The sequence below is a fragment of the Magallana gigas genome, chromosome 9, assembly GCF_963853765.1.
Source record: "Magallana gigas chromosome 9, xbMagGiga1.1, whole genome shotgun sequence".
In the NCBI taxonomy this organism is placed as follows: Eukaryota; Metazoa; Mollusca; class Bivalvia; order Ostreida; family Ostreidae; genus Magallana; species Magallana gigas.
Window position 1 is genome coordinate 21977416 of NC_088861.1, and position 19535 is coordinate 21996950.

The 19535-nt window shown below is 34.0% G+C and overlaps 4 protein-coding genes across 4 annotated transcripts in view; 1 reads left to right on the forward strand and 3 right to left on the reverse strand.

Annotated features, from left to right (window-relative positions):
* The window catches only part of LOC117690855 (glutamine synthetase-like), a 33626-nt gene extending 29868 nt beyond the window's left edge, over positions 1–3758 (forward strand). The window contains exons 5-6 of the mRNA XM_034475608.2: positions 3271–3407; positions 3540–3758. Coding sequence (XP_034331499.2) covers positions 3271–3407; positions 3540–3758 — 356 coding nt within the window. The remainder of the gene's footprint in view (positions 1–3270; positions 3408–3539) is intronic.
* On the reverse strand, positions 1573–2647 carry LOC136271386 (uncharacterized). The gene is made up of 2 exons (XM_066071312.1): positions 2644–2647; positions 1573–2349 (listed from the first exon to the last, which is right to left on the reverse strand). The coding sequence occupies exons 1-2, from the start codon at positions 2645–2647 to the stop codon at positions 1772–1774; spliced, it is 582 nt and encodes a 193-aa protein (XP_065927384.1). The 3' UTR covers positions 1573–1771.
* A 1207-nt stretch (positions 3759–4965) lies between the features above and the next one.
* LOC105322877 (uncharacterized) lies at positions 4966–9157 on the reverse strand. The gene is made up of 7 exons (XM_011421781.4): positions 9069–9157; positions 7895–8155; positions 7562–7705; positions 6874–6921; positions 6315–6468; positions 5821–5943; positions 4966–5484 (listed from the first exon to the last, which is right to left on the reverse strand). The coding sequence occupies exons 2-7, from the start codon at positions 8074–8076 to the stop codon at positions 5452–5454; spliced, it is 684 nt and encodes a 227-aa protein (XP_011420083.3). The 5' UTR covers positions 8077–8155; positions 9069–9157; the 3' UTR covers positions 4966–5451.
* Positions 9158–13368: 4211 nt separating this feature from the next.
* LOC105322868 (S-adenosylmethionine-dependent methyltransferase Rv2258c) lies at positions 13369–18849 on the reverse strand. Its single transcript, XM_011421772.4, has 4 exons — positions 18408–18849; positions 17424–17608; positions 15091–15216; positions 13369–14379 (listed from the first exon to the last, which is right to left on the reverse strand). Exons 1-4 carry the CDS (start codon positions 18740–18742, stop codon positions 13820–13822), a joined length of 1206 nt encoding a protein of 401 aa, XP_011420074.3. The 5' UTR covers positions 18743–18849; the 3' UTR covers positions 13369–13819.
* Positions 18850–19535: the final 686 nt, after the last annotated feature.

Below are 19535 nucleotides of genomic sequence, written 5' to 3' on the forward strand. Positions count from 1 at the left end.
CACCTACAGTATTTTGGAAAATCAACACAATACATTCTCACATGCCTTTAAAAGATTAATATCAGATGAAAACATGAAATGTTTGTACAGTTCTTGATCCAATCAATTACTATGAGACAGAGTTTAATGTTATGTGCAAATTAAGGTGAAATAACAAAAGAAAATAATTTATTATGAGAAATCATGAGAAAAATATCTGTGATATATGGGAACATTTATCCTATGTGAAAAATCATGGGATATATCCCATTTCCTTTATTTTGTGGGATTTTTTGTCCTATATGGGAGAATTAATCCCACCTTTTAACAATTATGGGATTTTTTCTCCCACATGGGACGATTTATCCCACAGTACTTTTTCTCCCATGGGATTTTGGTGGGGTTTGAGATGGGATGAAAAATCCCACCAAAATCCCATGGGATTTTGATATTTGAGAGACAATTATAAGAAAACTAGAGCAATGTGTACATTCATGCTGACGTGATAGGATCAAAGTAAAATGTCCCACTAAGATATATAAACAAAAGTAAGCTATGTCCAACGGAAATGGTAGCGAAAAGCCCGGACCTTGTCATGTCCGGACTTAAATGTCGCACTGTTAAATAAAATTTGAGAGTCATTTTAGAGTTATAAGAAAGATACAGGGTTCACAATTATTTGTCATGTAAACAAGGCTCGTGCCCTCTGTTTGTTTACATAGGTTCAATATACCAGTAAAAAATCTTTTTACAGCTAATATGTCTATCATTTTATTTATTTTAAGCATAGATAAACAGTTCCCAACGTTTAATACATTCGTTTTAGGTTTAAAACTGAAATTTCAACGTTCAAAATGTAAACAAACGCTTTGTTAAGAATTACATAGCGAAGAATTTCATGCTTTGTAACTCGTTTATAACTCAAATTTCAATTGCCTATATAAAATGCCGTAGGCGAAGAGACAAGCATGTATCGGCTGATTCTCCGAACGCCTACTATCCAATTATCATTATTCAATAATACTGGGCAATTATGGGGCCTTCTAAAGGGGCACAGGTAGACTTTACCTGTGTTTCCTTGAATGAAAAATAATATAACATTTTGTCATTTTTGTTAAATTTTGAATGTTTTTATAATTAAAATTGTTGCATAAATAAAAAGAAACATTGAATCAATTTTAATATATTTATTTAATTTATTAGCACTACATATAATTTAAAACAATAAAATTATGTTTTAAAATTGCATAACATTTTATATACAATTTTCTTTTTATTTGACACATAGCACTGTTTTATAACAAACTCACAAATACATGGTTGTCTAAAACATAAATAACAATTCAAAATGACATAAAGTTTTAAAAAGTATAATTCATACCAGTATATACATGTATACAATATTTACACAGATACTAATATGGGCACGAAGTCTGTCTTAATGTCCTTTCACTGTCACTATGCCAATGTCCTACATGTAAAAGTTCCGATGCTGAATCCGCGTAGGTCATAAGGTCGATGATCCTGTCTTGGTATCGCTCCTTCAGGGTCTGCAGTCTCCTCTTGATGTTCGCGTACTTCTTTGTCGGTTGACGAATGGTTCCTCTTGTTTCTAGATCTGTAGAATTTCTTTGCCGTTCTGGATGTCCTTGAAGATCTTGATGACAGTGTAGATGTTTGGGTGCGCGTGTAGGGCCATCCTCTTCAACTTCCCGTGCCATGCTTCTAAGTTGTTAGTGGTCTGTGGTCCATAGGTTCCGAAGTGATTCCAAATAAGTTTGTCACCATTCACTCACTGTTCTATCACATAGTCTGTAATGGTCTCTGTCACTTCCGTCAGGTCGGCTTCATCGCGGTCTTCCAGGGCTTGGAACCATACGTCTTCGATGCTGTCTAGAGGAACTATGGGTAGGACGGCTGCTCTTCTTATCAGTTTCTTCACGTTGTCATCTTCTCTGTAGGGGATCTGTAAACCTGTGATCTGTGCGAGGCGCCAAACAGCCTGTGTGAAATGGAAGAAACATCCTTTGGTGGTGATTCCAGGAAAAACGTCTCTGATGGAGTTATGTACTGCAGTTTCGAAGTCGGCAAGGACACTGGTGGGAGAGAACTGCAGTCCAAGGCCGTTCATCTTGTCGGAAAGGAGAGTGAAGAGTCTTGTGTAGGTGGCTTGGTTCTTTCCTGGAAGAAGGGCATACACAACGGGCGTCATCTGGTCGTCAGTCATGATGTGGATGGTGAAGATCTGGTAGAACAGGCTGGGGCAGGTGTAGAAGGTTCCATCGCAGAAGAAGGTCTCGGAGGCAGCAAGGTCTTGAAGGTTGTCTGTTGTCGCAAACGAAAGTATCCTGTTGTTCTGGAAGATGTCATCTAGATATTCAATTTTTATTTTTTTAATAATAATTAATGATTATTTTATTTCACTGAAACATTTAGGTTATTAAAAAAATATGGTATTTTTAATATAATGTCAGGTACATGCAGCCATTAGCACTATTTATTGCATCTTTTTATTTTTTTTAGATTAAAAATAAGACAATGTCGTCTACCTGTGAACCAAAGTATATACAGGTTAAGTCCATACCTGTGTCCCCTTAGAGGGCCCCATAATTGCCTTGACCAATTATTATTTTTAATTGAGGAGTAGGCGTTCGGAGAACACACCCATGTATCAGTGTACATACAATGCACAGGGGCATCGTATCCGCTCTACACTCTGCTCTATGATATATATATATAAATAATACACAAGGGAAGAATCGAAAGTAGGACACGATTTGTAAACAATGTCAAAAAACAGCTTACTTGACAAAAGTTACGCAAATCCTCCCACACAATGTTACAAATGTTGTTAAAAACACGTTCACACTCAAATATTCCTAATAAACTCGGTAAAAAGCGTCTTTATCCCATTAAAACCGCTGTCTGCTGCAGACAGCGTGTGATATGATGTCCGTAAGCTTTACTATATTGAATTTTACCTGATTGCAATGTTATCATGTTTTTTTTTCAAGTTAAAATAAAATTTTCAAAACACAAAGCTCTGATATTAATGCTTAGCTTACTATTGATATCTGTAAGGCAGAGGTTTTAAACTGCAAGAAGAAAAGACCTGACATCAAAACATTCCGAGTTAGGCAAAGTCCATTTATAAAACTTTTCATATCTGTCAATTTTCTCAATGAGCATTTTGATTTGTTTATTAGTGAATAAGATTCTTGAAAAAATATAGTATATTTGTACGAGGTCAAGTTAATCTTAAATTAATTGATGTTATTCTCGGGCTTACAGTTGTGTACTCGGCTATCGGTCCTCATCATGCTAAGAATGTAGGCGTTGAGCGAGAGTTGTCAAGCAGACATCTGGTAGCTTGTCTCTATGCAGGCGTTAAAATAGGCGGCCGGGATCGAGAAAATGGCCCTTCACAAGTATGACTCTATGTGCTCACTTGTTCTTTTCTTCTTCGGTTTGCATGTCTTTAGAAATAGTATTGTAAATTGTCGTATTTTGTTTTACGCGCAAGACGTAAACTTACAGAAAATAACGATAACATGTTTCAGTGGGAATTTCAAATTGGCCCTTGTGAGGGTGTGACCATTGGTGACCACCTTTATGTGGCGAGGTATATACTGTACAGACTGGCAGAAATGTATGGCTTGAGAGTGACGTTTTCACCGCTACCTGTACCAGGAGAGGCATTTATGTCCTCCGGTCATATAAACTTCAGTACCTCTAGAATGAGACAAAAGGGCGGAATTATATCAAGTTTTCTAATGTAGTTAGACACAGAGTGCAACAAGAAAAAAAGATCGGTTTAGACTCTTTTTAATTGCAGTTTTTACATTTCAGATTTATTAGACATGCAATCGATATACTATCGAAATCGAGCGAGGAGCCTCTCTTGGGTTATTATGACCCGACAAAGGAGTCCACAAATAGCATCAGACTGCAAGACACTGCTTTCAAATTCCATCCACGCTTTAATGAATTCGTCTTTGATGTAGCTAATAAAAGACTAACATCAGTACGTATTCCGCCGTTAGTGCACGAAAATGGCTATGGGTACTTTGAAGACAGACGTCCCTCCTCAGAACTTGATCCCTATTCCGCAGCAGACGGTCTTGTGCGTGCGTGTATATTTGGCGATTTTCTTAAGCCAGAATATCAACATTTGCAAGACCTCCGATTTTGGGACAAAGAATGAACATCAGACAGTTTTAAGCTTTTCAAATCTCCGTTAAATAGCTGCAGTGTAAATGCATAGTTGTGTACAAATCCAAATAAACAACAACTTTAAAAGTCTCATGGATCCAATAAAGTACCAATTAAATATTAAAATTCGAACATTATTAAATGAGGTAGCATATTTCTGCACTTTTCACTTGACTGTATTATCCAATCACCTGCCTGGTGACCGAGTGTTCAGGTGTAAAGAAATGTACTTGGTTATCAAATATACAGACGAATCAAGTTGTTAAATATCTAAATCTCATATTCTTAATAAAGATAAAATCTTGTGGTGAAAGGGATCGAGTAACTGATTAATTGTTCCTCGTTCGTTTCATTGGTTTCAATTTTTCAAACTGCCAACAACAAAAATTAATATGATGTCGGTCTTCCAATCCTATGCCAACACCATGACCAAAGTCTACTTTACAATATTTGGCTAAAAAAACCACTGTATGAAATGGTTTCAAGGATTTCGAGCTACAAATTTTCTACATAAAACGAAGAATTCGACAATTCGAGGGTCAAATACGGATCACCTACATGTACTATAGTATATTTCCAGGTTTACAGTTACTCTCATAAAAAGGAGTCACCAGGTCTTCCATATCCTGTAGGACCTTTATCTAGATAAATGTAATAGCGTCCATTTTTCCTTCCATTACAGCTACATGTATTTGAAAAATATTCTGATTCGAGTATTTGATTGCCTGCTACCACTCAGCATTGTGATTTAATTTGTTCCCTTGTATTTTAAAACACGGTTTTTTTTATTTTATTTCAAATCTCAGTAAACAAGGAAACATTATACAATTCAAGTTCATATTATCTTCCAAAAAATGTCATTAACTTCAATTCTTTATTCTATCATAGCAGACCATTGCAAAACGAGGTGCATGTTGAAATAATGTATAAAAGGACATAAACAAAAATAACAAGAGAGAATCACGAGCATATCAAGAAAAATATTTAAGAGAGGAAGAGCAAAAATCTTTCAACATTTAATACTCTATAAATTGTGATATTGCTTTTTGTTGTTTTACTCTGATAAAAATTAATATAATATAATGGATGAAATAATTTATAATTACACACCAATTAGGAATACATATATAATTCATATATACATATATAATTGTTTGTGACAAATGTGAATGCTCACATATTTAACTTATCAAATGTCCTGAAGCATGTAAAACAACAAATGAAGTCAAATTTCACATTTTCATTTTAGCTTATAAACTTTCAGCTCAGTTTCTTTTCCATTCGATTAAGTCTCTGAAAGATAAAAAAAAACATTTAAATTTGCAAATTTATTTACATAAATAATTTTATTCAAAATGATTGTAATTTGTATTACTATTAGAATTATTTTTATAGATATAAACAATGTATTATTTCAATACATATAGTTAGAAATCTTTAGACATTTTTGCTTCATTAATTTTTCACAGGTCGGACAAATTCAAGCCCTAAAGATGGCTACATCGCTTAAATTGATCTCTATAGATATATGGCCTTTAGTTCAAGCACCTTCCATCTGAATAAAATGATAACTAAAACAGATTATAGAAAACTTCAATAAAAGTATCCCTAGAGTAGAAGTGGACTTACCCACACTCCAGTCATACACCAGAGTCCGCAGCAGCAGCCTGTGTCTGTCTCTAGGACCCTGTAACCCTGACCCTCAAAAAACAACCGAGCTTTGTTATTGGAGGCAACCCACAGATCCATAACCTGTCATAATCATATAATTTTATGTAGCATTATAAGAATGGTGAACACACATTATAAGTGTATCATCTGCAACTTTAGATTTTAAGATCTGATCAACTTTGAATACATGTATTGCAAAAAATGATCATAGATACAAAAAAAAGTAAAATGAAAAACTACCATTGACCCACTGGTGTAATTGCCTTTCATAATCATGCTGATCATTATAAATTATAACCACTGAACTACATTGCATTCTCGTATTTAAGATTTTTGGAACTAGCAGAGAAACCAATTTTCTCGTAAGAAACCTACAATGTTAATTATTCATAATATGCTACATTTATTTGCACTGTGCGAAAACTATATATCATTGAAAAATCTGAGCTTACTGAGCATCCATGTCTTAGAGCATCTTTTTCAGCGGTGTTTAATAAGATTTTTCCTATTCCTTTCCTTCTGAAACAAGAGTCGACAGCTAGATGGTTTATCGAACACGTTCCCGTAGGAATACCTTCCTTTCTTGCCTTATTCAGCAGTTCAAGCCTATAATAAATCATAAAGGAAATACAAACATGAGTTATAGGACAAAACGAAGTAACAGGGATTGCTGCTTTACTTAGAATTACCATACACACTACAGAGAAACATTCGACCCTGTTTAATGTTCGCCTCTTTATCTACTTCATGCATAAAAATTGCTGAATATTTTAAATTTCTTTTCAAAATCTTTTGATTTTTTGCATACTTAATTTTAATTCGTAGTTATTTAATAAAACATACGTCATCCTACAAAGTACACAGTAAGTTTGCCGTAAATCACTTTGTCCTCGAACTTTTATAACAACCCTCGTAAACCCGTACTTGTTTTACTTATTCACTCAACTATAAGGAAAACGATGGTCTATATATCTGACAGAGAACGAAAAAAGTCATGAACACAAGTCTCACCCGCAAAAATCCGTACATCCCACAGGGGCCATGTCTTCTTCTCTATCTCTATCCAATAAAATAGAACCATTAATTCACATTCATAATGCAATTTACCTGTTGAGTGTTGAAATCTTTTGTTTAAAGTATTTAAAAAATTTTAGAATTGAATTTTTACAAATAAAAATGTGTTTTCTCAAACACATGTATAACAAAAAGGAAAATATTATCTTAATCAATAGAGAATTATGAATGCCGGCACAACTTGATTTACATTTTAGATTCTCTGATCTTCAGCCTCAAGTATTTCTTTTTTAATCATTAGAATGTTTTTTGTCCTTCAAACGTTATAAATGAAATGACAAATTTCTGAATGGTATCCATGCACTTCAGGTAAGATAAAATAGAGTTGTGCCGGTGCCTCGTGGACTCGAATCTCATGGCTTAAATATATATGTAGTATATCTCCATGTATCCACTATGCCAATAACTGATGAATACCAACACTAGAAAACTAATACAATCGGTCTCTATAAAAGGCAGATTTGTGGTACGACTAAAAAATCCGGATAACTTAAAGTTATCGAATATGGTAACAATTCATAATGAAGACATAACTGAATGTTCGAATTTGAAGACTTTTGCTGTTGCAGTCAGTAACACATGATGATAATTATATACATGTATGACGCCATTAATATACAATTACTGGAATAGTTCGCTATCACCATGGTAACGCAGAACACATGACCCCGCCTTCTCTCCGTTGTATTCGGCCACTAGGTGTCTCTCATAGAATTCTGGCGGTCTTTCTCTCAGACTGTTGGCATACGAATCTCTCATGTCTGGTAAACTAAAACAAGCAATTTTACATTTCATGCGTTGTTAAGCATTGAAAAAATTTGAATGCAGACTGTTACTAGTAATATTTAATCGCCATCAAAAAATTCATTAATATAATTATGCAGGTTTAAACTTGAACATTGATTTTTCAACAATTTTAGAAGGTACAGTTGTAACAGGAGGCATATTGTTTCCAGACCTGCCCCTGCTTGTTGCATGAACCAGTTTCCGTTCAAACGCTTCCACCATCATCCGGCCAGCAAACAGGCGGTCGTCCTCCGTACCTGTCAGGTACCTGACCATCACGGGCCCCGGGGAGGGGGAATCTGTGGGCTCCGGGACCGACCGGCCACCAGGCTGTATCATACACACATCTGTCATGCTCAGTTACGGAAAAGGTGTACAGTAAAGTATCCCCAACTTTCTTCTGGAATCTTCTCTCATTTTTTCTCATAACTTGCTAATGATTTTAATAAAATAATATTTTTTCATAAAAAAAGAAAAAGTCTGATACATATTTTAAAAAATCAATCGATTTGCTTACAGGTAATAAAGAGGAATCTAGATTGAATCCCAAACACTACACACATAAAATTTAGGGAAGCAGTGCTTTTTTCATTGTCGGAAACCCACGGTCGGTCTCGCTAGAGAAGCGAGACCGACCGTGGGTTTCCGACGATATGCTTTTTTATAACAAGAAATTCCCCAGAAAATCTAGCTAAGAAATTAACGTTCATTCGCACTATCATATAATGAATTTTTAATTAGATGACCATTTTCCACATTAAAAAAAAATCCGTGTAACTATATAGGCCTTTCTTCTTAATGCTATTTCTAAATGATGAATAGAAAGACTTTATGATGAAATTTTATCTGATAAGCATGAAACACAACTTTTTAAATATTCTAACTTCCGAAAATACTTCGATCCCTAAAATCTCCAAAGAGTCACAAAACCCACAGAAAAATTTTTAAGGCAGCAATCTCTCTTATCAGAGCATCTATGTACCTTAAAACTACACAGTGTAAATATTGTTCGTTAAAACTTCCTATATAGCGATTTTTGTCTGTTTTACTTAAAAAGCAAAAGTAGCTAATAGAACGTATTCATTTAGTAAATAAAGCTATATATGTAGGGATTTCAATCTGTGTAGCTAAAATTAGTGGTTGTACCGGGTCCGTACAATTTAACCTGGGAGGAATATATACAAGTACGTCAGGCCAGATAAATAGCATTGTGCCTTATCTGAGGACTAAACAGAACATCGACTGACCACAGCTAGACTCGAACCAGCACTCTATTTTACTGGCCAAAGCCTTTGTGCTCCATATGTCTGATGAGTACGAAAAAAATTAGAAATGTGATCGTTTACCTGTTCATAGCGGCAGTCGGTCGACAGGGTACAAACACACAACTTGTTTGTTTACATCTATTTATAGATTGGACGTTTCACGAACCCGATTATTATTTTTTTTATCGGGGGTCCACAACTTCAATTCAATTCTTTATTCGCTCAAGACCAGTTCACTGGTATTTGAGGTTCAAAATCAGTATATACAAATGTACACGAACACAGTCAAGGATCACATGTACAGTAGGAGTAATAATGACAAAAAAAGGTTAAAATCACAATACGATAGGTTGTTAAAGTTGGTTTCTGGAAGAACAGACTTTGAAAATTTTCTTAACAAATATTGACAAGTTTTTTAGTTTTTCTACATTAAAAGTATTCATGAGCTCGTTAAAATTTATTATATTTGGGTTTTCATAATATCTCTTGGGTAAAAACATTTTTCTGTCGTTTACAAAATTTGTACATTCTAAAATATAATGAAATTCATCCCCAATACTATTAAAATCACACATTGTACATTTTCTTAAATGTTTTTCAATATTATGCCATCTACCTGTTTCAATGGGGAATCGATGATTACATGTTCGTAATTTTGTAAACGTGATCCGTAGATCTGTAGGTAAAATCAACAAGTACTTTTCTAAATTGAGATTTGTTTTAAAAATTCTATAATTAATACATTTTGGTGAGTTATCTACTATACTTCTCCAATCTTGTACAAATTGATTTTGTAATATTTCTTTAACTATTGACTTAAGCCAGTTATAACTACATATTGTTTGATTTTCCCATATATAAGCCAACCCGCACGAGTTGAGTATATCACAGAGGGGCCGGGTTAAAAACTATAATTGCAAAACTCTTTACTTTTTAATCATAATTATGTAATTAACATCAACTCCTTTATTTGAGAAGTTTCAAATGGATGCACCCTCTGTTGATGAAGAAAATATAGGGAAATACAAGCGATGGTTTGTGATATTATTGATTAATTAAATCTGTTTCTTTCTCAAGCTGGGGGTTTTACACTTTTTACCTCTCCAAATATTTTTAAAGGTATTTTTTGTTTAAATATTGTAAAATTTGAAAATTCTAAACCCGTGAAAGCATTTTAATTATAATGTACATTAATCCACATTGATATTGACAGATGCCCCATACCACCTTAATTAAAACTCAACAAGCAGACAAAATCGTAAAAAGTTTACATTTTGTTGACCAGTAAGAGAAAAGTAAATCCGGGAAAAATTTTATTGATGCGGATATCATTTTTTTTTCGACCAATCAGAAGCTCCAATATCTCGTCAAAGTAATAAATATTAAATAATTATAAAATCTACTAGGGCATCTGGTTCTTTTTAGGGGAACAATCTCAAAATACCGGTACATTTACTATAATAGGGATATATAGGAAATTGTCAATTTTCACACTTCCAAGCAGATTAAAAATTCTACAGAAGCGACTTTCTTCAAGTTGTTATATGTGATTAACAATGTAATAATCAACCTTATATGTTAAAAATACTACTATAGTGAACAGCCCGACTACAAAAACCTGATTGATTCCACGTAAAAAAAAAAATCGTGGTTACGGGGATTTGAAAACATTTGTGTTAATATATTTAATAACACAGTAGATTTGAGAATGTGAGAATCGATTATAAAAAAAAATACTCCATAAATGAAAAGATACAGTACTTATTGGAGTATTGACGCTCAAGTTGAGTCCACTCAATAAAGGGAAGGAGGAGAAGAATTTTCTAGTAAACACAAAAAACAAAATCAGAAAAAAACATACAAACTTAAGGTGTATTCTACGTATATATATACATGTCTTGAACGCTTGAGTACCCTATGCCAAGAATGAATACCAAAAGCCATCATGATAAGGCTTTTAAAACATTTACAGTTAAATATGACCACATAGTACAGGTCCTCCTCTATGTCTTGAGAATTCCATCAAATTTATACCTACTCTCGTTTTGAAGCCTAATTTATGTTTGCCTGGATGTTTTGAAAGCTACTCTTTGTTGTCATGTCGGCTATACATTTTTTGGTAGATCTCATGATGATATTGCGTATTATGCATTTTAAATACTCAGCACTACAAAATATGTAAGAATATTGAATTTTACATGCCACATGATACTGCATGTATATACTTTATTTATATAAAGACGTCATTTTGTAAAAATAGATGTTTCGGGAATATGATTTATATATTCACATCTACCAAGAATAATTTCCTTTATTACCTAATCAAAGGGATTTTGTTGTTTTATTACAAATTAAATATTTGCCTCTATTTTGAACTGCCGGTCAATAGACTGCGATCTATTAGACCGGTAACGTATTTCAGAACGCGGGTATGTTAATGTTACATCCTTTCGGTAGTTCTCAGGGAATGTATATTCCTTTACATAGACGCTGCTTTTAATACTTAGTGAAACCAAATTCAATGTTATCAAAAATGGAGTATCATATAATCTAAAGCTTTATATAAGGTAAAGTACTATTTAAAATCTTATGGGTTGAAGACTCCCCCTTCTTTGTGTAAACTAATAATAAATTGAGATGTTGTAATGCATGCAACAGGTTTTGTGCATGTAAAAGATGAAAAAAAATCTGAGTATATTGCATAATGGCACGAAAACCATCTGCAATATGCAAATTGTGAACCCCGAAAACTAAAAAAGGAATTAGGTAATAAAACAATTATCTAATGCTTGAACAGTCAATAGACCAGAATTTTTTCCCTTGATGCAGGGAACAGCTCAGTATGATCTATAGATCATACTGAGCTGTTCCCTGCACCTCGGGAAAAATATTCTGGTCTATTGACTGCTCAAGCATTAAATAATTGTATACTATTTCTTACGGAAAGTTATAGTTAATTCAAAGCTCTATAGAAATAGCCAGACTAAAATCTACACGCCCCATTTATCGATTGATCGAAATCTACAGCAGCTGAAACTGACAATAACGAAATTGACACGCCCTGTTTGTCGATTGGTCTGAACCTACAGCAACCTAAGTAAAATCACGGACTGCACGAAATAATCATGGTGATGCCAGACTCAAAGTCTTAAGGAGACGATTTGGCTGTTTCTTTTAGCTAACGTACTTATGTTCATTAACAAAGTGACAAAGTGGCTGCCCCCTCCCCCGGATGCTATGTGCCTGCAAACCCCCTCCCCAACTGTATAAAACCCCATACGCAACAAAACAAAAAAGTTATACAATCACAATGTCCACGAAAATTACTTTTGTATGATAAAGTCTTTATTTAAATAAAATGCTTTCCTTGGTGACTCATTCGTGATATGAAGGTAACAATCATTGCAGGAAAAATTTACATAACGCAGTAACGCGAGTTATGTATTTTTCCTGCAATGTCGCTACCTTCATATCCCGAATGAATCACCAAGGAAAGCATTTTATTGTTTAAATAAAGACTTTATCATACAAAAGTAAGTTTCATGGACATTGTGATGGTATAACATTTTTCTTTCTTTTTTTTTTGCTTATGGGGTTTTATACAGTAGGGGAGGGGGTTTGCAGGCACATAGCATCCGGGGGAGGGGGCAGCCACTTTGTCTCGCACCCAAAATTTTTCTCAAATTAACATATATATAGAAAAAGTGAATTACCATGGAGTTGGCGCCCTCACTTTTTTTGGGACATTGTAAAATGTTGAAGTGAAAGGAAGGAAATTAACAGTGAAGTTCAAGTTACCTAGCCTACCCCCCCCCCCCCTTGAGATTTGCATGCCACACGTTATTTTATTGCTTGTCAAAGTAAATATTTTTTTGAGAAGTCTGCGCCAAAAACGACGTTATGTGCCAGGGGGAGGGAGGCTAACAAAAAGTCACGACCAATACTTCAAATATTTGTGTTGCTAAGGAAGAACTGTTGCAGTAGATATATTTGTAAATATTTCTTACATTGTTTTAAATTTAAGTAACTAAAAAAAAACACTAACTGATAACTACCCTATTCAAACATTTCAATTCAACCCGACTCAACAATAACGAGCTCTCGAGGCCAGGAAATCAAATAATATGATTAATATTACACCGTTTAAACACATTTTCAACAAATAATTTTCGTTATTATCATTACCCATATCATTTAAACGTGAATGTTGAAATCATCATAATATCATCAAAAATGAATAAAATATCAATAATTTGGTTTTTAGGGGGTTGGCAAAGAAAGTATAGCAATCACAGAAAATGGTTGTAAACAAATTAAAGCATTAACTCAGACAAATGGTAGTTGGTTTTCTGATAACAAAGCCTTTCATCAAATCATTGAAGTTTATTTATGCTTCTCAGGAAAATTAAATTTTTTCACAATAACTCAACACTATATAACTTCTCTGAAAATCTTTAACCTTCCTATACCCCTTTGAGGTTCTGCATTTTTAAGCATACAATAGAGTACTTTAATCAATATAGCCAGTGATCCAAATTAACCACATTTTCGATAACGCTTTCCATACAGTGTAAAATAAGCATTAGGGTACTTTTATTGCACTGCTATTTTACAAGATCATAATATTTTCAAAGTGCATAATCTTTAAAAGTGCGTTGTAACATTCCACAAAATATCCATGTTTCCCTTTTTAGTATGTCGATTACCACAAATTAGAATTTGGACTTGTAAATATTTAGGATTATTTTTCTTCTCTTTATTCCAACCAGTTTGGTGTGTGTATATGAGCAAAAAATCGGCCAAGAGAGAATGTGAATAAATTAACATGCTGGTCATGTTGTCGACATTTTAAAGACGATTCTGTCGTACTCGTTGTCAAGTAAATGGCTGTCAACATTTACAATAGAAAATCCATCGTTTACAATGAACTGTCTGCGATCCTCCACCCCCCAGCCCGCTCCGTGTCCCACTGCCGGGCTCTGGGACATGCTGTTAGGCAAACAGAAGAACACACTGTATGGCAAGTGAGACTGCGCAGCCTTGCTCCCTATGTTAGCAGAAACATCGGACGATATGTTGGGCTCAAAAGCTACAATATATCCGTTAGGTTTTAAGACTGATTTCAATTCAGATAAGACATGACTGGGATCGGGCAGGTCATGCAACACTTCCATTAGAATTATCACATGGAAATTTTTTTTCAGGTTGGAATAAAACAAGTCTGCATTTCGAAGGAAGCGAAGGTTGGGATAACAATATGTCTGCTGACAGTGTTTGACCGAGACTTCGTCTATATCCACTCCAGTGACGTCACAGTCAGGTTGGCTGAGCGCCAGTTGTTGACACAGTTTTCCGTAGCCGCAGCCGAAGTCCAATATGTTTTCAATATTTTCTAGAAAAATAATGTTAACTGTAAAAAGTCTAAGAGTACATCATCGATCTATTTGCTATAATTGTTGTCCAAAGGATTTAGGATAGGCACAATAGAATACATATGTCATCTTGCAACTTTCATTTTGACTTTGTCTGAGAGTGTATAATAATTATAAACAACGATTACATCCTTAACGTGTAAGTCTACAAACAATTAGTTGAACAATTAAATGCTTTCTTTAGTGATTCTTGCAGTATATGAAGGTATCGACAGACAAAATGCAGGAAATAATTGCATGCTTAAGCGGGATGTGTAATTTTCTTTGCAATGATCGCTACCTTCATAACCTACATGAATCATCAAAGAAAGCGTTTTATTATTTATATTTACACCAAGTATGATTCTCACTATTTCTTACGAAAATTGATATGTCTGTAAAGACTAAAATTTACACGCAGCGTTTATTGATTGGTCGAAATCTTCAGCAAACTAAGGAATAAATAGCAGACTCAAATTCCTATAGAAGACGAATTGACTGTTTCTTTTAGCCAACGTACTTATGTTCAACAATAATTAAGTTAATGTTACTATGTTTTACAATTTGCTAGAAGAAAAGAAATAAAAAGCTTTCTTTGATGATTCATGCGGGTTTTAAAGGTAGCGATCATTGCATAAAAAAAATTATATTATAACCCACATAAGACACTTAGCATAGAAACTTTTGCCCACCTTGTGTTTCCGTGTGAAAATGTTCAAACACAGGCTCCAAATTCCGTGTTATCCATTCAGGGTTAAAGGCACTCACTTCGTTAAATTTCCCGAGCCATTCTAAGTCTTTTTTAGGGAAAGGATAACCTGTGTTAATTATAGAATGATTAAGTCAAAGGACAATGTCCTTCAGAATAGTATGGTTGCTTTTAATGCAAGTATATACAAGAAGTAATGTATGCAAATATATACAGGTTTTAATGAAGTTCAGGTCCTTTTAAAATTTGTTAACGTATTCGTAAACAAAGATCATCACATAATACAGAGCTCACCGAGACGAGGCATAAACATAGTATAGACCATGCACCTTTATCATATTAAAATGAAAATCATAGTTAATGATCTTTGATAAAATATTGGATATTGAATTGTTTGACACAATATCTTATGATATGATATGATATGATATGATATGATATGATATGAAATTGTATAATAATCATATTATTTGCAAATTTTATTCTGTATTGTTTGATACAATTTTCATCTATACACAGCCAACAATATTGTACCCTATGATCCTATACAATTTTTTGTGTCTTATAATAAAGTACAATTTAATATCATGATACAATATGATATTGTATCATATGACATGACATTGTATGCTGTTTATGAAATTTACTGACCATGTATAAACCATATTAGGTCAACTAAAAACCATGTAAGAAATAGTATTGTTTTGTATGATACAATTTGAAATAATACAACAGTGTAATATATCACATAATTTAATATTATATGATACAAAACCATATGATACAATATTATATGATACAATATCAAATAATACAATATCAAATAATACAATATTATATTATACAATATTATATTATACAATATTAAATTACATTATACAATATCATATGATACAATATCGTATCTTTTAACGATAAATCATAGGAAATTGTTATGATATTATTTTATCATAAAATATTTTACAATACCATATCAAATGATACAAAATTGTATCATATTTTTTAAACTGTATCATATCATACAACATAATACCACAGGAATTATGATATATTATTAACAACAAACATATATCATATATCAAGCAAGTTGAGTGATGAAGGACAAGGTTTACTTAGCATCCTTGATAATAGAGACCAGGCTCTGTATCTGAAGCTAGCCTTATGTTTTAATGTTTTAAATCCAGAGTTACATGAACCATGAAAGGTAATAAGGATTTCAATTCTTTCAAACATTCAAAACCTGAACCTGAACTACTTCAAAAAACTTATTTCTGCTCCAGCATCAAGATCAAACTCTATATCTGAAGCTACTTCTTTTTATATATCCGTAGATATATCAACTGTTTCAAGACCCTAGCTCAATTTGAGTTGCTCTAAAAAAATTATCTCACCTAAGCATCTAGATCATCAAGATCAATCTCAGTATCTGAAGCTACCCCTATTAATCAATCATGCACATTTGATTTAGTACTATTATTCATATAAACAATGACCTCCTCCAAAAAAACTTAACATTCTCCAGCATCCAAAACCTATGGCTCAGATTCAACATTATAATGCATGTGGAGTACATCAGCATTGCAAGATGCATGATCTATTAGACTGAACCAATTATAACTAAAATTTGTCTACAAAAGGGCACCTGCTCCAAAAACTTTTACCTGCTTAAAAAACCTTATCTAGCTCCAAAAACCTTAACCTCGTCCAGTATCTGGCTCAGATTCAGCATTCAAGCCTGTCATGTGCATAAGCATCGTAAGACGCACCATCAATGCAAGGTTGGTGGAGGTAGAACGAGCAATAACTTAGACATGGCTTTCAAAGGACATCTGCTCCAAAAACTTAAACCTGCTCCAAAAACCTTAACCTCTTCAAACATCTGAAATCCATGCCCCAGATTCAACATCTAAGTATTGAAAGTTCATAAATAGGCCCAGATGCACCATGCAAGTTAAGCGAAGATAAGAGAAGTAATTACTTAGATACAGAACCTGCTTCAAAAACTTAAACCTGATCTGGACTCCGACGCCGGGGGTATAGCATAAGCTTCCCCGGACTTCGTCTGGATGAGCTAAAATCTAAATAATAATATTCGATACAAAGTATCTTATGTACATGTAAACTGTAACCTGTTTTAATTTATTCAATATTTCAAAATGATTTGTATCAAATCCTCGCTGTCAAAATCATACCCTTTAACAAACTAAGCTTCTAAGGTTTGTGCGTAACGTATTGGTACATGTATGTTAAGCCACGATATGTATTAAAGAATAACAAAATGTTAGAGGAACGCTGGATCAATCTAACGACACAGACCTCTGTTGTGATCCGGATCCCGCATCACGCTCTCAAGGCTGGACAGACAGTCTGCGAACATTGGGAGGACAGCGGAAGTCAGGACGGCCTTCTGGACTCGCTCAGAGGCGGGCAGGCTGTAGGACTCGTCCTCATACTGTACGATGCCTTTTGCTGTCATACACGCGAGCCATTCCTGAACATATCTATGCATCAAAAAATACTGTCTCCGTCATATAAATTGTATATAGCATTAATTGTACATGTACAATAATTATGCTTTAACATATTTGGACGATAGGTATATCATTAAAAACAGGAAAAGTATATAATATGCTTAGAAATTTAAAATTAATGCTTGTTTTCGATGAAAGAAAAAATGCTTTTAAAACCTTATTTTTTTGCATAGTGAATTGATTTTTGTAATAAGGGCACATGCTGTAAATATGTAAATTGGCATTTCATTTAATCTGACTTCTCTGTACAAATACGGCAACATCTGTCAGCATCAAATTACCAGCTACATGATTCTGAGTACACGCGAGTGCCATGGAACATTTTTAACAATGTTAATCTATTTTGTTCAAACTTTAAAAAAAAACCTCAACGATACAAAGATGCTACACGTTTTCTGAATTGTACATTATTCATACAAGTCGTATAAGTATAAAACGTGATGGTGCACACTAACCAGAACGAACAAAAGCTGACGTTCTCAGTGGTGGGCAAAAGTGCAAGATCTTTTTATCAATGTGTCACGAATGAAGAAATAAAAAAAATCTAATGTTTAATGAGCTAGATAAACGTTACGTAATCTTGCTGCAGCATTGATTATTTGTAAACCGTCTACGTCATCTCTTTCACTTCGTATGATTTATCTCGACATTCCTCCATATAAACGCTCAGTATCAACTGATCTTAAAACGGATCTTGCCGAACTCATTTTAAAATATTGATCAGGGTAGAATAAAATAAAATCGATACCTGGGATAATAAAATCGATACCTGAGATTGAGGCTGGCCTCCTTGCTGATTTCCTTGGCTGTGGCGGGTCTGCCCAGTCTGTAGAAGGCGTCCACGATCCCCACTCTGTGACCGAGGGCCAGCACCATTGTATGCAGACCTCCACTCACAGTGTCCTCAATCAACTTCTCAAAGACCTCCAAATTGTTCATCAATGTATAGCCTTTGTTGTATGTTGTATTTTCCATTGTAAATAACCACTGCACAGGATGTTGCACAGGATATGTATAATTCCGAAACTTACCTTGTTTTCTCGTTTTCGGCAAGATCAATTGTGTGTAGGCATTAACCATGCACCATCTGTTACTCGTACACATGAAAACCCTTGATCTGTTAGTATCTGAATATTCTTAGGAGGAAAATATATCATTGCATAACGAAGTACAACATTAATGTCCTTGTTGTCAACGCACGAAGTATTATATAGGTCACATAATTGTGCATTAACATTGCAAATTAATTTTGGAGACGTAGTTATAAAACATCAACTTACCGGTAAACAATTCATTTATTAAATTTTGCGACCTCAGAACAAGACTAATAACGAAACGCGCTTAAAACTTAAGAATTCCATGCGATTATTTAAAATCAAATCTAGGCGATGCAAATCATTTTCTTTATAAATTAATTTCATTATCTTTTTGCTATTATCATGAGTAATGTCACTGTTGACACCAGAAAGGACACTCTATTGACCAGATCTATTTCTTTTGCATAGCTACAGATTGACAAAAGTCTTTAATATCGATGACCCCGTACATGCTAGATTCGAGTAGGTCGACTGTTCTCATTTCTGCATCCTAAAATATCTTTCTCCTTTTATACTTCCTTTTTTATGTACAAGATGGGAAATGAAATCTTGTTATTTTGTATGGAAGCGTATATCTTTCCTACCGCGTAATAGTATATCATACGTACAACATAATACATTTAAGTCGTTAAATAACGATCTGCATGGTTTGTGACTTTTACCTACCACTGAATAAAAAATAAACAGAATGGGTGGACCTTGGTACAAAAGACGATATGGCGATTTTACAAAAGACGATATATACATCAGTGAATTCTGTGATAGGACAAGACTCGTTTACATATCACGTGGCTTCATTC

Coding starts and splice junctions, on each gene's coding strand:
- LOC105322877 (XM_011421781.4), bottom strand. CDS start 8,076: ATGACAGATGTGTGTATGATACAGCCTGGTGGCCGGTCGGTCCCGGAG. Junction 6,922..7,561: donor GGTGATAGCGAACTATTCCA/GTAATTGTATAT, acceptor TTTATTGGATAG/AGATAGAGAAGAAGACATGG. Junction 6,469..6,873: donor GGATGTACGGATTTTTGCGG/GTGAGACTTGTG, acceptor GATTTATTATAG/GCTTGAACTGCTGAATAAGG.
- LOC105322868 (XM_011421772.4), bottom strand. CDS start 18,742: ATGTGTACGAGTAACAGATGGTGCATGGTTAATGCCTACACACAATTG. Junction 15,217..17,423: donor GGATCCGGATCACAACAGAG/GTCTGTGTCGTT, acceptor TAATTAACACAG/GTTATCCTTTCCCTAAAAAA. Junction 14,380..15,090: donor TTTTCACACGGAAACACAAG/GTGGGCAAAAGT, acceptor TTATTTTTCTAG/AAAATATTGAAAACATATTG.